At 41.4% G+C, this 15,413-nt stretch overlaps 1 protein-coding gene across 5 annotated transcripts in view; it reads left to right on the forward strand.

Annotated features, from left to right (window-relative positions):
- ETAA1 (ETAA1 activator of ATR kinase) overlaps window positions 1–15,413 on the forward strand; it is a 35,374-nt gene continuing 19,961 nt past the window's right edge. For 3 of the 5 annotated variants that reach the window (XR_015795692.1, XM_088138092.1, XM_088138091.1), the window contains exons 1-5: window positions 1–223; window positions 5,388–5,525; window positions 9,597–9,673; window positions 11,887–12,005; window positions 13,258–15,146. Coding sequence is in view for 4 of the 5 variants with exons in the window: in XM_088138092.1 (XP_087994218.1) it covers window positions 76–223; window positions 5,388–5,525; window positions 9,597–9,673; window positions 11,887–12,005; window positions 13,258–15,146 (2,371 nt within the window). In the remaining variant the exon portion in view is untranslated. The remainder of the gene's footprint in view (window positions 224–5,387; window positions 5,526–9,596; window positions 9,674–11,886; window positions 12,006–13,257; window positions 15,147–15,413) is intronic. The other 2 variants (XM_088138095.1, XM_088138094.1) reach the window with 2 other exon arrangements.

The following is a 15,413-nucleotide window of genomic DNA, read 5'->3' on the forward strand; positions in this document are numbered from 1 at the left end:
CTTCTCCGGCCCTGAGGAAGATGGCGACCTTGCGAACGGTTTAGGAGGGGATGGAGGCAGCGGCTGGACTCCTTCATGGCAAGCAAAGGGCGGCCAGCGGCGTCAGTAATGGGAGCTGAAAAGCTGCTCCTAACGAGCCCGGCGAGGCGGAGCAATAGACGAAGAGCTGCTGTTGAGCGTGCCCAACATGGCGAGAGTCCCTGCAGCGAAAACAAAGCGGAGGGTGAGAAGCCTGCGGGGCCCCCCTGTTTCTTCTTGGTATTTGCCCCTTTCAGCCAGCCTTGGGCAATGTGGCTCAACTGCCTGCGCATCACTTTAGCTTTATCCTGTGCAAAAGTAATTTGCACTGAATTCTGTGAGGTTTATTCCTAAGGAATGGTAGCGAGCTTGGAATACAGCTCCCACTATCCCATGCCGGCTGGGACTGATGGGAACTGTAATCAGAAGCATCTGGACGTAACCGGAAGGTTGGTGGATCGGGTACCATATTATTAAAATCCAGAGTTCCCGCCCCACCTCCTGGTAGCATGCGTTAGAAGATCTTTTCCTAATTTATAATGGTTTTTTCCCATTAGATGTTTTATTTCTAGGATCTTGGTACTTTTTCTTCTAGTGGATCTGCAAATAGGGCAGTTTAGCGAATTTGAGATAAGCAAATACATTGCACTTAAACACTGATGAATTTATTATAGCTTCTGATAAAATAAACTTGTCCTGTGAATCTGCAAGGATCTCCAAGAATATTATATCTCTGTGTGAACTAAAAGCTGAAGGTTTTTTTTCTTCTCAAAGAAAAAAAAAGTTCTCATCTTGATCATATAAACATTTCAGAATACTCACAAGTCAATTAAAATGAATTTTTAAGGTCATACTTTGCAGTTATCCCAAAGCTATCCTGTAATCCTGCAAAGGTCTCTGAGTCAGATCTAGGTTGAGATGAAGATAAACCCAAGTTCTACTTAACTGTTACACATTTTATGAATGACACCAATAAAAAATAGTTTTAACCAATTTGTTTTTATTATGAGAACCATTTCCAATGAAATCTTAGAAGGTATACTAATAGAAAACTACAATATAAACTGAATTTCTCATCTCCCACTTTATTTTTTACAGAGTTAGGAAAGAAACATAGGAATTCTTGAACAACCACAAGTTAAGGAAAATTGAACAATATATTGCCTTAGAAACAACAAAGACTTCCATATGTTTAGGACTGGACCACGACATTTTGCTTCCTACGGTGTGCCAGCAAACGATCCCCACTCTTTTAGTTTTTGGTTATCTTGGACCACTTACTGGTCATCAGTCTAACGTACATAACTGGATTGTTGGGAGGATAAAAAAGGAGGGTAGTACTTTATATCCTGGAGACATACATTGAATTTGCATGTAATAAAACAATTTAAATACATATTTTATAACTTAGAAAAGTACAACTGTTTTATGCATATTATCGAACACTTCAAAACTAGCCTCCCTGTGTTTTAAATGGCCCATTGTGTACTGTATAATGCTGACTGTGTGCACATGTAACATTCATAAACATTAAAGGGATAATACATCCAGTGTTGTTTTAGAAATTGGTCCTTGAGAGATCCTGGGAACTAGTTCCTTGAAGATGAAAAAAAAATGCCCTTGTTTCTCATTTGTATTCTTGCAAAGGAGCAGGTGGGGTTTAGTGGGGAATGTATACCTGTCAACCAATGCCTGGTTCTTAATTATCTATCACAGAAGATGTGCCCCAGGGGAGCTCTGTATGAAGCCTTTGTAGATTTAAAGCCCATCTTTAATTTGATCCCTAGGGATAGACCATGGAAGAAATTAGGAATATTGTAAATAAGATGGCATTAATGTTTATCAAAATGCTACATGTTAACAGCTTCAGAATTAGGGGTACTCTTCATTTGTTGGGGCACATCTCCACTAAGAGAGGTAAGCATGGGATGTTCTTTAACCCTCTTCTTTTCAATCTGTATAATAACTCAGTTGTGCAGACCTGTCTGGCCTAAATCTTCATCCTTTTGATGAGTAGAGTGGTTCCAATTTAAGTGTATGCTGACAATGCAGCAAACCATGCCAGTCTTACAGATTGGCTGAGGAAGGTCTTCAGCTGTCTTGTGAAGCCAAATTGCAAATTGTTGGCTACACGCCTCCCCCCAAAAAAACCTAAACCAAAGTGCTAAGTTCTACACAAAAAAGTCAAAAAGTGCACAGATTGAGGAGATACTTGTTTACACATTTCTTGGAATTCTCTTTTAGACCTTGCTGTCATAAATTGAGCTCTTTAAGTATTCTGCCTCTTGCAATCCTTAATTTTTTCATTCAAGAGGTATGGATCATCATATGGAAACCTGTTAAGGCATTTGAAATTAAAATTATCCCTCAGCTTTATTCTTTATGGATACACATACATACATACATACGTGTACACACACACACACACACACATACATACTTACTTACAAAGCTGTCTGTACTAGAAACTATACATTCAAAGTTCCTCAGATTTATCATAGCTGTCTCCAGCTGTATCAGAAATGTAGTCCCTTGCTTTGTGGTAGGGCTAATGTCTCTGGAGGCCAGATCCTTTTGTCATGTTCTTTGTTGTTGTTTAGTCGTTACGTCGTGTCCGACTCTTCGTGACCCCAGGAACCATATTGCGCCAGGCCTTCCTGTCCTTCACTGCCTCCCTGAGTTTGCTCAGTTTCATGCTCATTGCTTCAGTGATGCTATCTAACCATCTCATCCTCTGCCGTCCTCTTCTCCTTTTGCCTTCAATCTTTCCCAGCATCAGGGTCTTCTCCAAAGAGATCTCTCTTCGCATTAGGTGACCAAAATATCTGAGCTTGAGCTTCATTATCGATCCTTCCAATGAGCAATCAGGGTTGATTTCCTTTAAGATTGACTGGTTTGACCTCCTAGCAGTCCAGGGGACTCTCAAGAGTCTTCTCCAGCACCACAGTTCAAAGGCATCAATTCTTCGGCGCTCGGCCTTTTTTATGGTCCAGCTCTCACAGCCATACATTACTACTGGAAAAACCATAGCTTTGACTATGTGGATCTTTGTCGGCAAGGTGACGTCTCTGCTTTTTAATATGCTATCTAGGCTTGCCATAGCTTTCCTCCCAAGGAGCAAGCGTCTTTTAATTTCATGGCTGCAGTCTCCGTCTGCGGTGATCTTGGAGCCCAAATAAATGAAGTCTGTTACTGCTTCCATTTCTACCCCTTCTATTTGCCAGGAATTGATGGGTCCAGATGCCATGATCTTAGTTTTTTTAATGTTGAGTTTCAAGCCAGCTTTTGCACTCTCCTCTTTCACCCTCATCAAGAGGCTCTTTAGTTCTTCTTCACTTTCTGCCATTAGGGTGGTATCGTCCGCATATCTGAGGTTGTTGATGATTCTCCCTGCAATCTTAATTCCGGCTTGTGATTCTTCCAGCCTGGCATTTCTCATGATGTACTCTGCATATAGGTTAAATAAGCAGGGTGACAGTATACAGCCTTGTCGTACACCTTTCCCTATTTTGAACCAATCGGTTGTTCCATGACCGGTTCTGACTGTTGCTTCTTGGCCCGCATACAGATTTCTCAGGAGACAGGTAAGGTGGTCTGGTACTCCCATCTCTTTAAGAATTTGCCAGAGTTTGTTGTGATATTCCAGGTACCTATACAATATTGTTCTTTACAGCATCGGACCTTCTGTTCGCTTCCAGATACATCCACAGCTGAACGTCCTTTCGGCTTTGGCCCAGCCGCTTCACTCTTTCTGGAGCTACTTGGAATTGCCCTCCGCTTTTCCCCAGTAGCATATTGGACACCTTCTGACCTGAGGGGCTCATCTTCCGGCGTCATATCTTTTAGCCTTTTAACATTGTCCATGGGGTTTTCTTGGCAAGGATACTGGAGTGGGTTGCCATTTCCTTCTCCAGTGGACCACATTTTGTCAGAACTCTCTGTCATGACCTGTCCGTCTTGGGTGGCCCTGCACGGTATAGCTCATGGCTTCACTGAGTTACGCAAGCCCCTTCGCCACAACAAGGCAGTGATCCATGAAGGGGGTCATGTTCTTAGTCTATGGCTAAAATTATTTTTTCCCAATAGGTCTCATCCCAGTGATTCTTTATATCATTTTAAATTGGGTTGGCTAAAACACATGATGGAAAAGCTTAGTTTTTCTATTACTTTCTATTTGTGAGATTCTCCCCAAATAGCATTCTTCCTTTAAGATTTGACAGTGCTAAAAGAATTATCAGACAGCAAACCTGGCATTATTGTTCTGAAACATTGTTGAACCTTTACTTTGACAATATTTAATGTTTTATCTATAGCACTATTTGGTAGATTTCAAAAGATACCTATTTCACACTACCTGTGCCCCTATGGGTAAAGCACTGTGGACGCTGAATCATATAATCTTTATTGTTCATGCTGCAGGGATTGATGAGCTCTACTTTTATCCTGTTCTTCTGGGAATTCCAATCCAAGATGTAAAGTTGGGTATCATCTGTCTTATGATGATACCTGACCCTGCATCAATGAGTGACCTTATCCAGCAGCTTCACATAGATGTTCAATAGGAGTGGGGAGAGCACTAAGTCCTGTAGTATCATACAATTGAGAGATCTTGGGCTTGACCTGTATCTCCCACTACCATTGATTAGAACTGCCACTTTAAGAAGGAAGAGTACAACAGCAAAACAGTGCTCTTTGTTCCCAACCCTCAGAGCCAGTTCAAAAGGATTTCGTGATCAGTGGTATCAAAGGCCACTGAGAGATCAAGCAGCTCCGGGAAAATCATACTACCTCTCTCCTGGTCTTGCCAGAGGTTATCTACAAGCATGATTAATGTCACCTCAGTGCCATGCCCAGGCCTGAAATGTAAATGAAATGGGCTCAATCCATTTCCTCCAGGACTCTCTGCAACTGGAGCTCCATCACCTTTTTAACAATCTTCACAAGAAAGGGAATGTTTGGAACAGGTTTAATAATTATCCTGAATTGCTGGATCAAGCAAGGCAGGATACATAATCTGCTCCCCTAGGGATTTATTTTCCAGCACCTTGACGCAAGCACCTAGTCACCTTCCTAGAAGCTTTCACCAACCAGGAAGGGTAGGGATCCTGATTGTAGGTGGGAGAGCTGATTTTGCACAGAACTCTGTCCACTTTAACTCATCCTTGGTAACCAGGCAAGCCTTTCTCATCAGGACTTGCCTGGCTGGCATCCAAGCAGGTGTGAGCAAGTTTGACCACCGGTTGCCTAGGTAATTCCTCACAGCTTCCTCAAACAGTTTCATTTTACCAAAGCTCATCAAATGTCCATTTTAGGTAGGAGTTTTGCTTGTTTGATAGTATAATCTTGGGCTTTCTTATGTTTTTTCATAGAAAGGTCTTTGTATAAGACACCAAAGAGAACTCAGGCGAGCAGATCGCGGTTGCCAACTTTCAGTTCTCCTACAAATGAAATTGACATGCAGCAAGAGATCTTTTGGGATCCTCAGTCACCTACAACATATAAACTAGGTAACTATTGTTATTCATATTTAAAATGTTTTCTAAGCAGTGATTTATTTTTCAAAATGTGTGTTAACAAGCCCTAGAATATCCTGACTCTATGCATGTTGCTGAACCCAGTTGTTGTTCTTCAGTCGTTAAGTTGTGTCTGACTCTTCGTGACCCCAGGAACCATATCGCTTCAGGCCTTCCTGTCCTTCACTGCCTTCCTGAGTTTGCTCAGTTTCATGCTCATTGCTTCAGTGATGCTATCTAACCATCTCATCCTCTGCCGTCCTCTTCTCCTTTTGCCTTCAATCTTTCCCAGCATCAGGGTCTTTTCCAAAGAGTCCTCTCTCTGCATTAGGTGACCAAAGTATCTGAGCTTGAGCTTCATTATCAGTCCTTCCAATGAGCAGTCAGGGTTGATTTCCTTTAAGATTGACAGGTTTGACCTCCTAGCAGTCCAGGGGACTCTCAAGAGTCTTCTCCAGCACCACAGTTCAAAGGCATCAATTCTTTGGTGCTCAGCCTTCTTTATGGTCCAGCTCTCCAAGTCATACATTGCTACTGGAAAAACCATAGCGTTGATTATGCGGATCTTTGTTGGCAAGGTGATGTCTCTGGTTTTTAATATGCTGTCTAGGTTTGCCATAGCTTTCCTCCCAAGGACCAAGCGTCTTTTAATTTCATGGCTGCAGTCTCCGTCTGCGGTGATCTTGGAGCCCAAATAAATGAAGTCTGTTACTGCTTCCATTTCTACCCCTTCTATTTGCCAGGAATTGATGGGTCCAGATGCCATGATCTTAGTTTTTTTAATGTTGAGTTTCAAGCCAGCTTTCGTACTCTCCTCTTTCACCCTCATCAAGAGGCTCTTTAGTTCTTCTTCACTTTCTGCCGTTAGGGTGGTATCGTCTGCATATCTGAGGTTGTTGATGTTTCTCCCTGCAATCTTAATTCCAGCTTGTGATTCTTCCAGCCTGGCATTTCTCATGATGTAATCTGCATATAAGTTAAATAAGCAGGGTGACAGTATACAGCCTTGTCGTACTCCTTTCCCTATTTTGAACCAATCGGTTGTTCCATGACCGGTTCTAACTGTTGCTTCTTGGCCCGCATACAGATTTCTCAGGAGACAGAAAAGGACATCTTTTTTTTGGTGCTAGTTCTAGAAGGTGTTGTAGGTCTTCATAGAACCGGTCAACTTCAGCTTCTTCAGCATCAATGGTTGGGGCATAGACTTGGATTACTGTGATGTTGAATGGTTTGCCTTGGATTTGCACTGAGATCATTCTGTTGTTTTTGAGGTGTACCCCATTACTGCCTTTCCCACTCTCTTATTGACTATGAGTGCTACTCCATTTCTTCTAAGGGTTTCTTGCCCACAGTAGTAGATATAATGGTCACCTGAATTAAATTCACCCATTTCCATCCATTTTAATTCGCTGATTCCCAAGATGTCGACGTTCAATCTTGTCATCTCATGTTTGACCACATCCAGCTTGCCTTGGTTTATAGATCTTACATTCCAGGTACCTATACAATATTGTTCTTTACAGTATCGGACCTTCTTTTTGCTTCCAGATACATCCACAGCTGAACGTCCTTTCGGCTTTGGCCAGCCGCTTCACTCTTTCTGGAGCTACTTGGAATTGCCCTCCGCTCTTCCCCAGTAGCATATTGGACACCTTCTGACCTGAGGGGCTCATCTTCTGGTGTCATATCTTTTAGCCTTTTGACATTGTCCATGGGGTTTTCTTGGCAAGGATACTGGAGTGGGTTGCTATTTCCTTCTCCAGTGGACCACATTTTGTCAGAACTCTCTGTCATGACCTGTCCGTCTTGGGTGGCCCTGCATGGTATAGCTCATGGCTTCACTGAGTTACACAAGCCCCTTCGCCATGACAAGGCAGTGATCCATGAAGGGGATAGTACCCAGTATCCATTAAAAATAGTTGCTCAGGAGGTAGTTCTTTTATTTATTTATGAATACTTGAGCCCATTTTCTATTAAAGCATTTCCAAGACGGTATAACTGTATAGTTATAATTTGATAATGTCTATGCTGTTTATTGTCTAGGAGCAGGTTGTCTAAAAAACTGTCTGCAACTTAATATGCTTGTGGAGTCTTTTAAAGACTTTACTGCTTTACTCTTGGGCTCCTACCTTCCAAGGTGAAGTGAATTAAATTTGCGGAAGAACCTAATTACAGAGCAAATGTCCTGCCCAGCTTGTCCTGCCAGGAACTTAGCTTGTTAAGTTTGCCACATAGAAACAGACTTCTCTTTCCTTTTGGATTTTTGCTGTCTTTGTGCTGTTTTGTTTTTGTCCTTTGTCCAATGGGTTTATAATAGTAGATGGGATTTCTATGTTGTATTGATTTTTTTATTTGTTTGTTTAATTTATATAGCTGCCCATCTCACATTTCTGACTCTGGGTGGCACACACAATTAAAATAACTAAAACCAAAAAAAATCTGGATTGATTTGTTTAATGATTCATCAGTTTGTTTTCTTGGCTGTCCACAGTATTCTCAGGAGTCTTCAACACCAAAGTTCAAAGACATCAATACTCTTCCTATCCTGCTCCTTCAAAATCCAACTTTCGCTTCCATAGAGCGTCACAGGGAATACCATGGCTTCCACTATTCTGATCTTTGTAGACATAGACACATCATGGCATCTGAATATTGTTTCCAAGCCCTTCATGGCTACTCTATGTTACGCTAGTCTACAGCATATTTCTTGACTGCTTGGTCCTTTATGTTGATGTCTTCATTATCACTTCTAAGACTGGTTGTTGTTCCTGTTGTCATTAATTTGGCTGTCTTTATATTTAATTTTAGTCCTATTTTTCGCTATGCTCCTTGACTTTTATTACTAAACTTTGCAGATTCTTTGCATTTTCAGCTATTAGAGTGGTGGCCCAATAGAAACACCCTTAAAATTGCTGGGAAAATCCCCAAGCACCATCAGGAGATCTGCTGGATCTATTAGATGTTCAGTGCAGACCATATTAAGAGGTTCCCCTTTTCTGCAGATTGGTGGCTCAAGTTAACCCTATTGTCACAAGGAAATGATCTGTCCATGATAATGGACTGATGGAAAAGTCCCCCAGAATCAGGTCACAGCACATCTGCTCCAAGGTGAATACCAAATCTAAAGCGTGGCTAGCAACATGAATTGGGCCAGTGATGATCTGGAGCAAGCCCATGGTGTCAGAGTGGCCATGAATTCCTGAACCATCTTTGATCCTATGTTGGGAGGTTGAACTCACCCAGTATTAGCATTCTAGACAAACCACAACTAGCCCTACAGTGAGATTGAGCATCTTGGTGAAGGATGCTACTATGTAGTAGCAGTACCCTCAGTTTGCCCCTTTGATCCTGCACCACAAACAAGGCCTCACATCTGGCCATCTGCATAACAGAAATCTCCATGAGGAGGCAACCCCCCACTTCATCCAGCCAGATCTCAATAATATGTGCCCAATCTGAAAGATGCCAGTTTTATTGCAGACAGACGTAGCAAACACTTGTATCATCCTGAGCCCAGAGTGCCCAGTATTCTGATTACTTGGTTCCTGAGTAGCAATTGTGGGGTTGGAAATAAAGATGGGAATCAAATTTCTCATCTCTCTTCCCCTGGAACAGGAAGACCTGTGACTTAAAAAACGGGATATAAATGTTTTTAATAACTTATTTTGACTGTATCCATTCTGTAGTAGATATATCAGTTTACATGGTACGCCTCTCTACTTACAGCCACGGTTTCCACTCCCTGAGCAAGATTATTAGAATGCACAGCTGTCTGGAGTTTGTTTTAAGCTTATTGTGTTATCTGCAGAGTAGTTCTTGGCACAACTAAAAGGAGAGTGTTCCTTTTGTTTCTTGTGGATTGTTTATTGTAGTCCTGAAGGTACCTTGAGACAATTCAGTCAGCAAGCCTATACACTAATAAGCCAGAATTAGGTGGTCTTATTATGATTGAATGCACTCTTACATTGGGAAATACTGTGCTTACACATTTGCTGATCTTGGCCTGCTTTTAAGGTTGAGAAGCTCTTGTTCTTACTCCAATTCAGCACTTTCTTCTTCTTTTAGGTAACAATCAGAAGAAACTGACAATTGGTGGACATGCAGTTGAGATCTCAGAAATTGTTAATCGAATTGCTCCTCAGGTAATATTCTTCCAAAGATGTAACAGTATAAATTTGGCATTTTGTACTTCCTTTAACACAGGGTTGTTTATGATTGGAGTAGCCTATAATTCCAGTAAAAAAATAAAGAAATAAACAGCCTATTTTGAGAAAGAATTTATCTAGATCAGAGGTTCTTAAACTATTTCACCCGATTAGTCCTTTTTATGGACTCAAATAATGTCATTCAAGCAGATTCTCTTGTTTTACACAAGCTTCTCAGCAGTGGAAGTCTCAAACTGCATTCTTGACTCACAAACAAGCAATTATAAATTGCTTCATTAGCCCAAGGATATGCCCAAACTACTGATTTAGATTATCAGATGACAAATTAACCTCCTGATTGTCCTGAATGAGGGTACTTGACTTCTAAGAAAAGGCATCCACTTGAACACCTTGGGACTTAATTTCCCATGTATGAATACAGAAAATAGGCCATACCAATCCAGGGTAGTAGTACAACTGTGCTTGACATGTTCCTCTTTTCCCAGTCTCTGCTAACATTAAAAAAAAGAGCGTTCATTGGATGATGCTGTTCCAGCGTGGCAGTAGACGTTTCCATGCTATTGTGGTCCTCAACAGTGGCCCAGCTCTGCGTGTTTCGACACTCTGTGATCAGCAACAGGGGATACCAGTTACCCTTTTCAACTGAATTATGGGATGTGGAAATATAAGAGGGCTTTTTGATACTGTGGCTGGAGGATTGCTTCTGCCATAGGACAGTTGTGGCCAGTGGAACCATTTTCTTTTGTTCTGTGATCCCCAAAGACAGCAGAGGCCAACTTCCCAGTTCTCTGATCCTGCCTTTTACCTAGCCATCCTTCATTGTGGGAAACACTGTCGCCTCTGAAGGCCCAAGAAGTCCTTCTTTGGACACATGAGGAGACTTTTTGGCTGGCTGTGTCTGCCATTTTATGGCCTCTGCCAATTGTGCATGGACCTCCCCAGAAATACAGGTGGGGAGCTCTGTTCCCCACTGATCTCAGAGGGAGAGAGACTGACTGTGCCCCTTCTGCAGAGGTAGTGAAGTCATCCCCCATGCCTTTAGGACCAAGGACCACTGGCTTGGAGGAGATGAAGCAGAAGGATGGAAGATTTGTTTTTTCTTTTCCCAGTGACCCACGGGCCACCTTCCATGTGGTGTTTTATTATCTATCAATAATACAGCATGGCAAACGTTCTTGGTAAGCTTTCCCCCTCAGATCCCAGTGCTTCTTAATCACCTGGGGCCCTGAAGGGTTACTCTGTACCCCAGGAAAGCTGGCCAGCTGGTCGAGCACATAGTGGCTACTATCATGGAGAGGTTCAAGAGATGAAAATACATTCTGACTGTATGAGGGACTTTCAGAAACAGTGAAAATGCTGGCACTCCTCTGGATCTTCATTCTTATTCCCAGGATGGATTGCTCAATATGAGTGGTCAGTTGCAATGGGGAGGGATATCTTCTTGGACATGAGGCACAGGTTTCCTGGGCACTGGCTTATCCCGTAGCTCTCTTTCTTCCAGACCTTTAAACTGATTGAAGGGAGAGCCATTGGAGGAGGAAGATTATGAAGTGGTCCTTTGAAATGACTCCTGTTTCCTATCCAGTAAGATCTGTAAAACCCTTGTCCCCAAGGGGGCCCAGTGCCAGTCCCTCGCTGTTGGACCCAAAGTAGCCTAAGAATTCCCAGGAGCTTCAGACCTGGTGGCAGATATTTCCATCCCAGATGCACAGAACAATTTTCATCCAAGAAAGTAGCTGAGCTTTTGTTCTTTATATGAGATCTGTCCTGTCTACTTAGCTGTCCATCTTTTTTTACATTGTCTAACTTACAGCATTTGAATAATATTACACCTAAGTATATGTAATAATAATATAGCTAATTGCTCAGCCTACTCTGAGATTACGTTTGACAGAAAATCCAGATACAAATGTTCGAAAATAGTGGTATCCACAAAAGAACACAATAACACCACAGTAATTATACACGTGCAGTATAAATGCCATGATTATGTATCCCAACACCTGATACAAATATGTAAATCACAGCATTTGTGTGGTAATGTCATCATGCATATTTTGTCATCCGCCATCCTGAGGGCACTCTCACTCTGTTAGAAAGTTAAAAAATAGTTTTAGAATTCATAACACTGAGGTAAATTGGATAAGTATGTCCATTTAATCAAATCGATAATGTTTATTATTGTTTAGGATGAAAAGCCTGCCTGTTGTGAAGGATCTCTTCTTAGGCTATGGATTGGTGAGGATGCAATTCCTTGTACTCCTGGAATAACAAAAGTACGATCTAGAACAAAAATAAATACTGCAAGGTATGTTGGGAAACTGCTATTTGGTTTTCAGAATCATCACGAAACTTCTCCAGTTTTCCTACATACAAAATAGTATCTAGAACAGTTTGATGTAGTGGCAAAGGTGCTAAGCTACAAACCAGAAGACTGTGAGTTCTAGTCCTCCTTTAGGCATGAAAGCTACCTGGGTGACCTTGGTACAGTCACTCTCTCGCAGCCTAACTCACAGGGTAGTTTTTGTGGGGAAAATAGGAGTCAGGAGCATTAGGTATGTACATTGCCTCAAGCTGACCAAAGTAAAGGTGGGATAAAAGTCAAATAAATAAAATAAAACCTGTGTGTTCAGTGCTACCAATTATTTACACACAACCAGCTTCTGATACAAACTCAAAGTGTTTATTTCAGTGATAAATCCTGAACTGTAGTAACATCAAGACATTGCAAACTGCAAACTTTCTGCTTAAAAGTTAAATACGAAAGCTTACTTTTCGGACAACCCAGAGAGACAAAGCACCAATTCAGAAATGATTTAAGAGTGCTCTGGTTCCAGGTCCAGAGTTCAGCTGGGTAATCCAGAAACCCAACCCAGCAAAGAGTTGATGAGGGGGTGACTGGAACACCGATTGCCACAAAGAGCCACTCAAGCCACCGTTTCCCTTGTTATCCGCTTGACTAATTTGCTGAGTCACACTTCTTACTTGCAAGTAGATGACCTGATTTCCATTGCTCTTTTAATTGGTGAGGTGCTGCTGGGCTTGGGATTTTGCCAAGCTCAGGCTCTGGATCAGCTGACTCAATTGGCCCTGTGTCCCTCGGGGTGCTCTCTTCTGCTAATTCCTTTGGTGCAGGCTGGTCAAGCTCTTCAGCTTCTGAATCTGAAGACTCAGGCTAATCCTAATTCTGGGCAATGCTGAATTTCATAATTTAGAACAGCATTACAGTCTTTCTGTTTCAGACAGCTTTTTAGAATATGTTGTAGGCTTTAAGTTATATTGTTAGCATTTAAACTGTGGTTGCTTACTTTTTAAAAATGCTTTGCTTTATGTTAAATATTTTGTATTTAAACATAAATGTTGTTGTATAATTCTGATATTTATATGTAAAATGCTTTGCATGCTCTTTGTAGAAAAGAACTATTTTAAAAGGTTAAAGTTTTGCTGGAGTTGAATCGTATTGTGAAATGATTGACCCATCTTCCAATAATTATAAAATAGGTAAGCCATTTCCAAATACCTTATGTTGGTAATATTTTTTTCTGATGCTTTTCATGTAGAGATCGTCAATTAAAACACGGAGAAGAGGAACTTATGAAGTTAGCAAAACAATTTGATAAAAATCTGATTGATGCAGTCCAGGAACGATACATTCTGCAACCAAATACTGTCCATGTTTCATCGGCAGCAAAACTGTCAACTGACCATCATATCAACGTCCAGACAGAAGATGAGTGGCAATTGCTGAATGAACATCCCACAATTAACACTACTTTGTCCCTTGGAATACTTAAGGAGAATACCGGGACAGCTAAGAATCCTAAGAGCAGCAGTCAGAAATCCATAGATCTAGATGCTGAAGGAGCTCTTAATGACCTTTTTGATTGCCCTACCCAAAAGTGTAGTGGTCAGCTGAGCCAAGGTCTGTTAAACTGTTCCTTGATCTCTGCTGTACAGGATACTTTGTTGGAGGCAGAGCACCCTTTGGTTGGCGATGGACCTCAGGGGCAAAGTGCCATGCTTCTTAAACAGCATTCAGAATCCCTTCTGGCTGAAAGAGCTAAAACAACTTCTGTACAAGCGATTTCAGGTGTAGAGCTTTCTAATAATAATCCTGACAAGGCTATTGTTGATGGCAACTATGACTGGGGTGCAGATTTGTTCCCTGATGATTCACTTCTCATGCAAATTACTCAGGAACCTGAATTGATGAGCAGTGCAGAAGATGCTCATATTTCTGAGGAAAAGGGAGAATCAAAAAAAAGAACTGTACATTCCAAGAAGCCTTCTATTGCCCAGGCTGGAGTTTTTACTTCTTCCAATACTGTACCAGTAACATGTGTTTCTGTGCCAAACCAAAACATCTGGACAGAAAAAGCCAAGGTTATTCCTTTCCATGAAGATAGTTTGTTAAAAACCAACAAGGTGGACTCATCTTTTAAAAACAGGCAAAACAACACTCTGGACTATAATTTTACTGCAGTGAAATCTGAAAATAAGAGTATGCTGCATGGCCTTACCCAGCTTAAAAGTGCGACTAATACTAGTTCTTCTGAAAAAAGAACTGCTTCTATTTCATTATATTCTGATCTCACTAAACTACCAACTGGGAAATTCAAAAGCCACATGCATGGCACAAGCCATCAGGCATCAGTTGTTTCTACCAATAAAAAGCCTCATGATCTAAAGACAGCAGGTAACCAGGGAAGCTCTGGTTATCCAAAACAGACCTCCATGGCAAAGAAAGGCACATTTTCATTTGATGATTGGAGTGAGCCCAAGTTTTCAGATGAAGTTCTAGAGTTGTTTTGTGAATCTAATACCTTTTGGGGGACACACTGTGACGATGATGATTTGCTTTATCAAGTTTGTGATGATGTGGAAAGAAAAACACTGAGCCAGATAGGTATGAAAGAGACTGGAAAAGCTAAATCAACAGAAAGGAGTACTTCCAATTTGGAGCAGAGCCTTTGTCAGCCAGGGCCCAATCAAGGGCTTTCCATTTGCCTGCAGGCTGAGAAGAACCATGCGGGCAGGAAGACGTTTTCATTGGATCCGCCCGTTGCAACAAGGAAGAATGAGAATTCTGCAAATAGGTCTGCAATGTTTGAAGGCAGTTTTGCATCTGGAACTGGCACAGCTACTGCCTCCAGCATGCAGCTAAATATTAATAATAGGCAATGGCAGAATGACCACAATACGGGCAAGATCCAGTCTAACTGCAATCAGTTATCCTTGTCTGAAAAATCAAAATATATGTTCAAGAAGACCAATAGTTCTCAAGCCCTTGTTTTGGACTATAAAAATGTGAATGTAGGCAATCTTTCTGGAACTAACATGGGGTTGTGGGAAAGCAAGAATGCACCAAATATTCCGTTTCACAAAGTCATGAATGGCAAGCCAGTTTTTAAGAGGCACCTCTCCATTGATTTTGCACCATCTGAAAAAGGTAGGTGTTGCTGGATTCTTCTCAAAATAATGTAATTTTATAAGTAAGCCATCTTCACCCATGGAATCCTTCTCTGGGGATCTCTGGATCTTTATAAAGTGCACTTTAGCACTGCAGTGTTAGTTAAACCTGGAAGTTTGTTCTGTCATAAATAAAGCACTGTATCTGAAAAAAGGCATGTTAGATGAGATTAAGGATGCCTTTCATCCATCTTTCTGTTCTTAAATCCATCAGTTTGACTCCCTGGGGCACCCATCGCTGGGGCAT

The sequence above is a fragment of the Python bivittatus genome, unplaced genomic scaffold (assembly GCF_059951505.1).
Source record: "Python bivittatus isolate LINGU-HERP-01145 unplaced genomic scaffold, Pbiv_v1 ctg000220_np1212, whole genome shotgun sequence".
NCBI lineage: Eukaryota > Metazoa > Chordata > Lepidosauria > Squamata > Pythonidae > Python > Python bivittatus.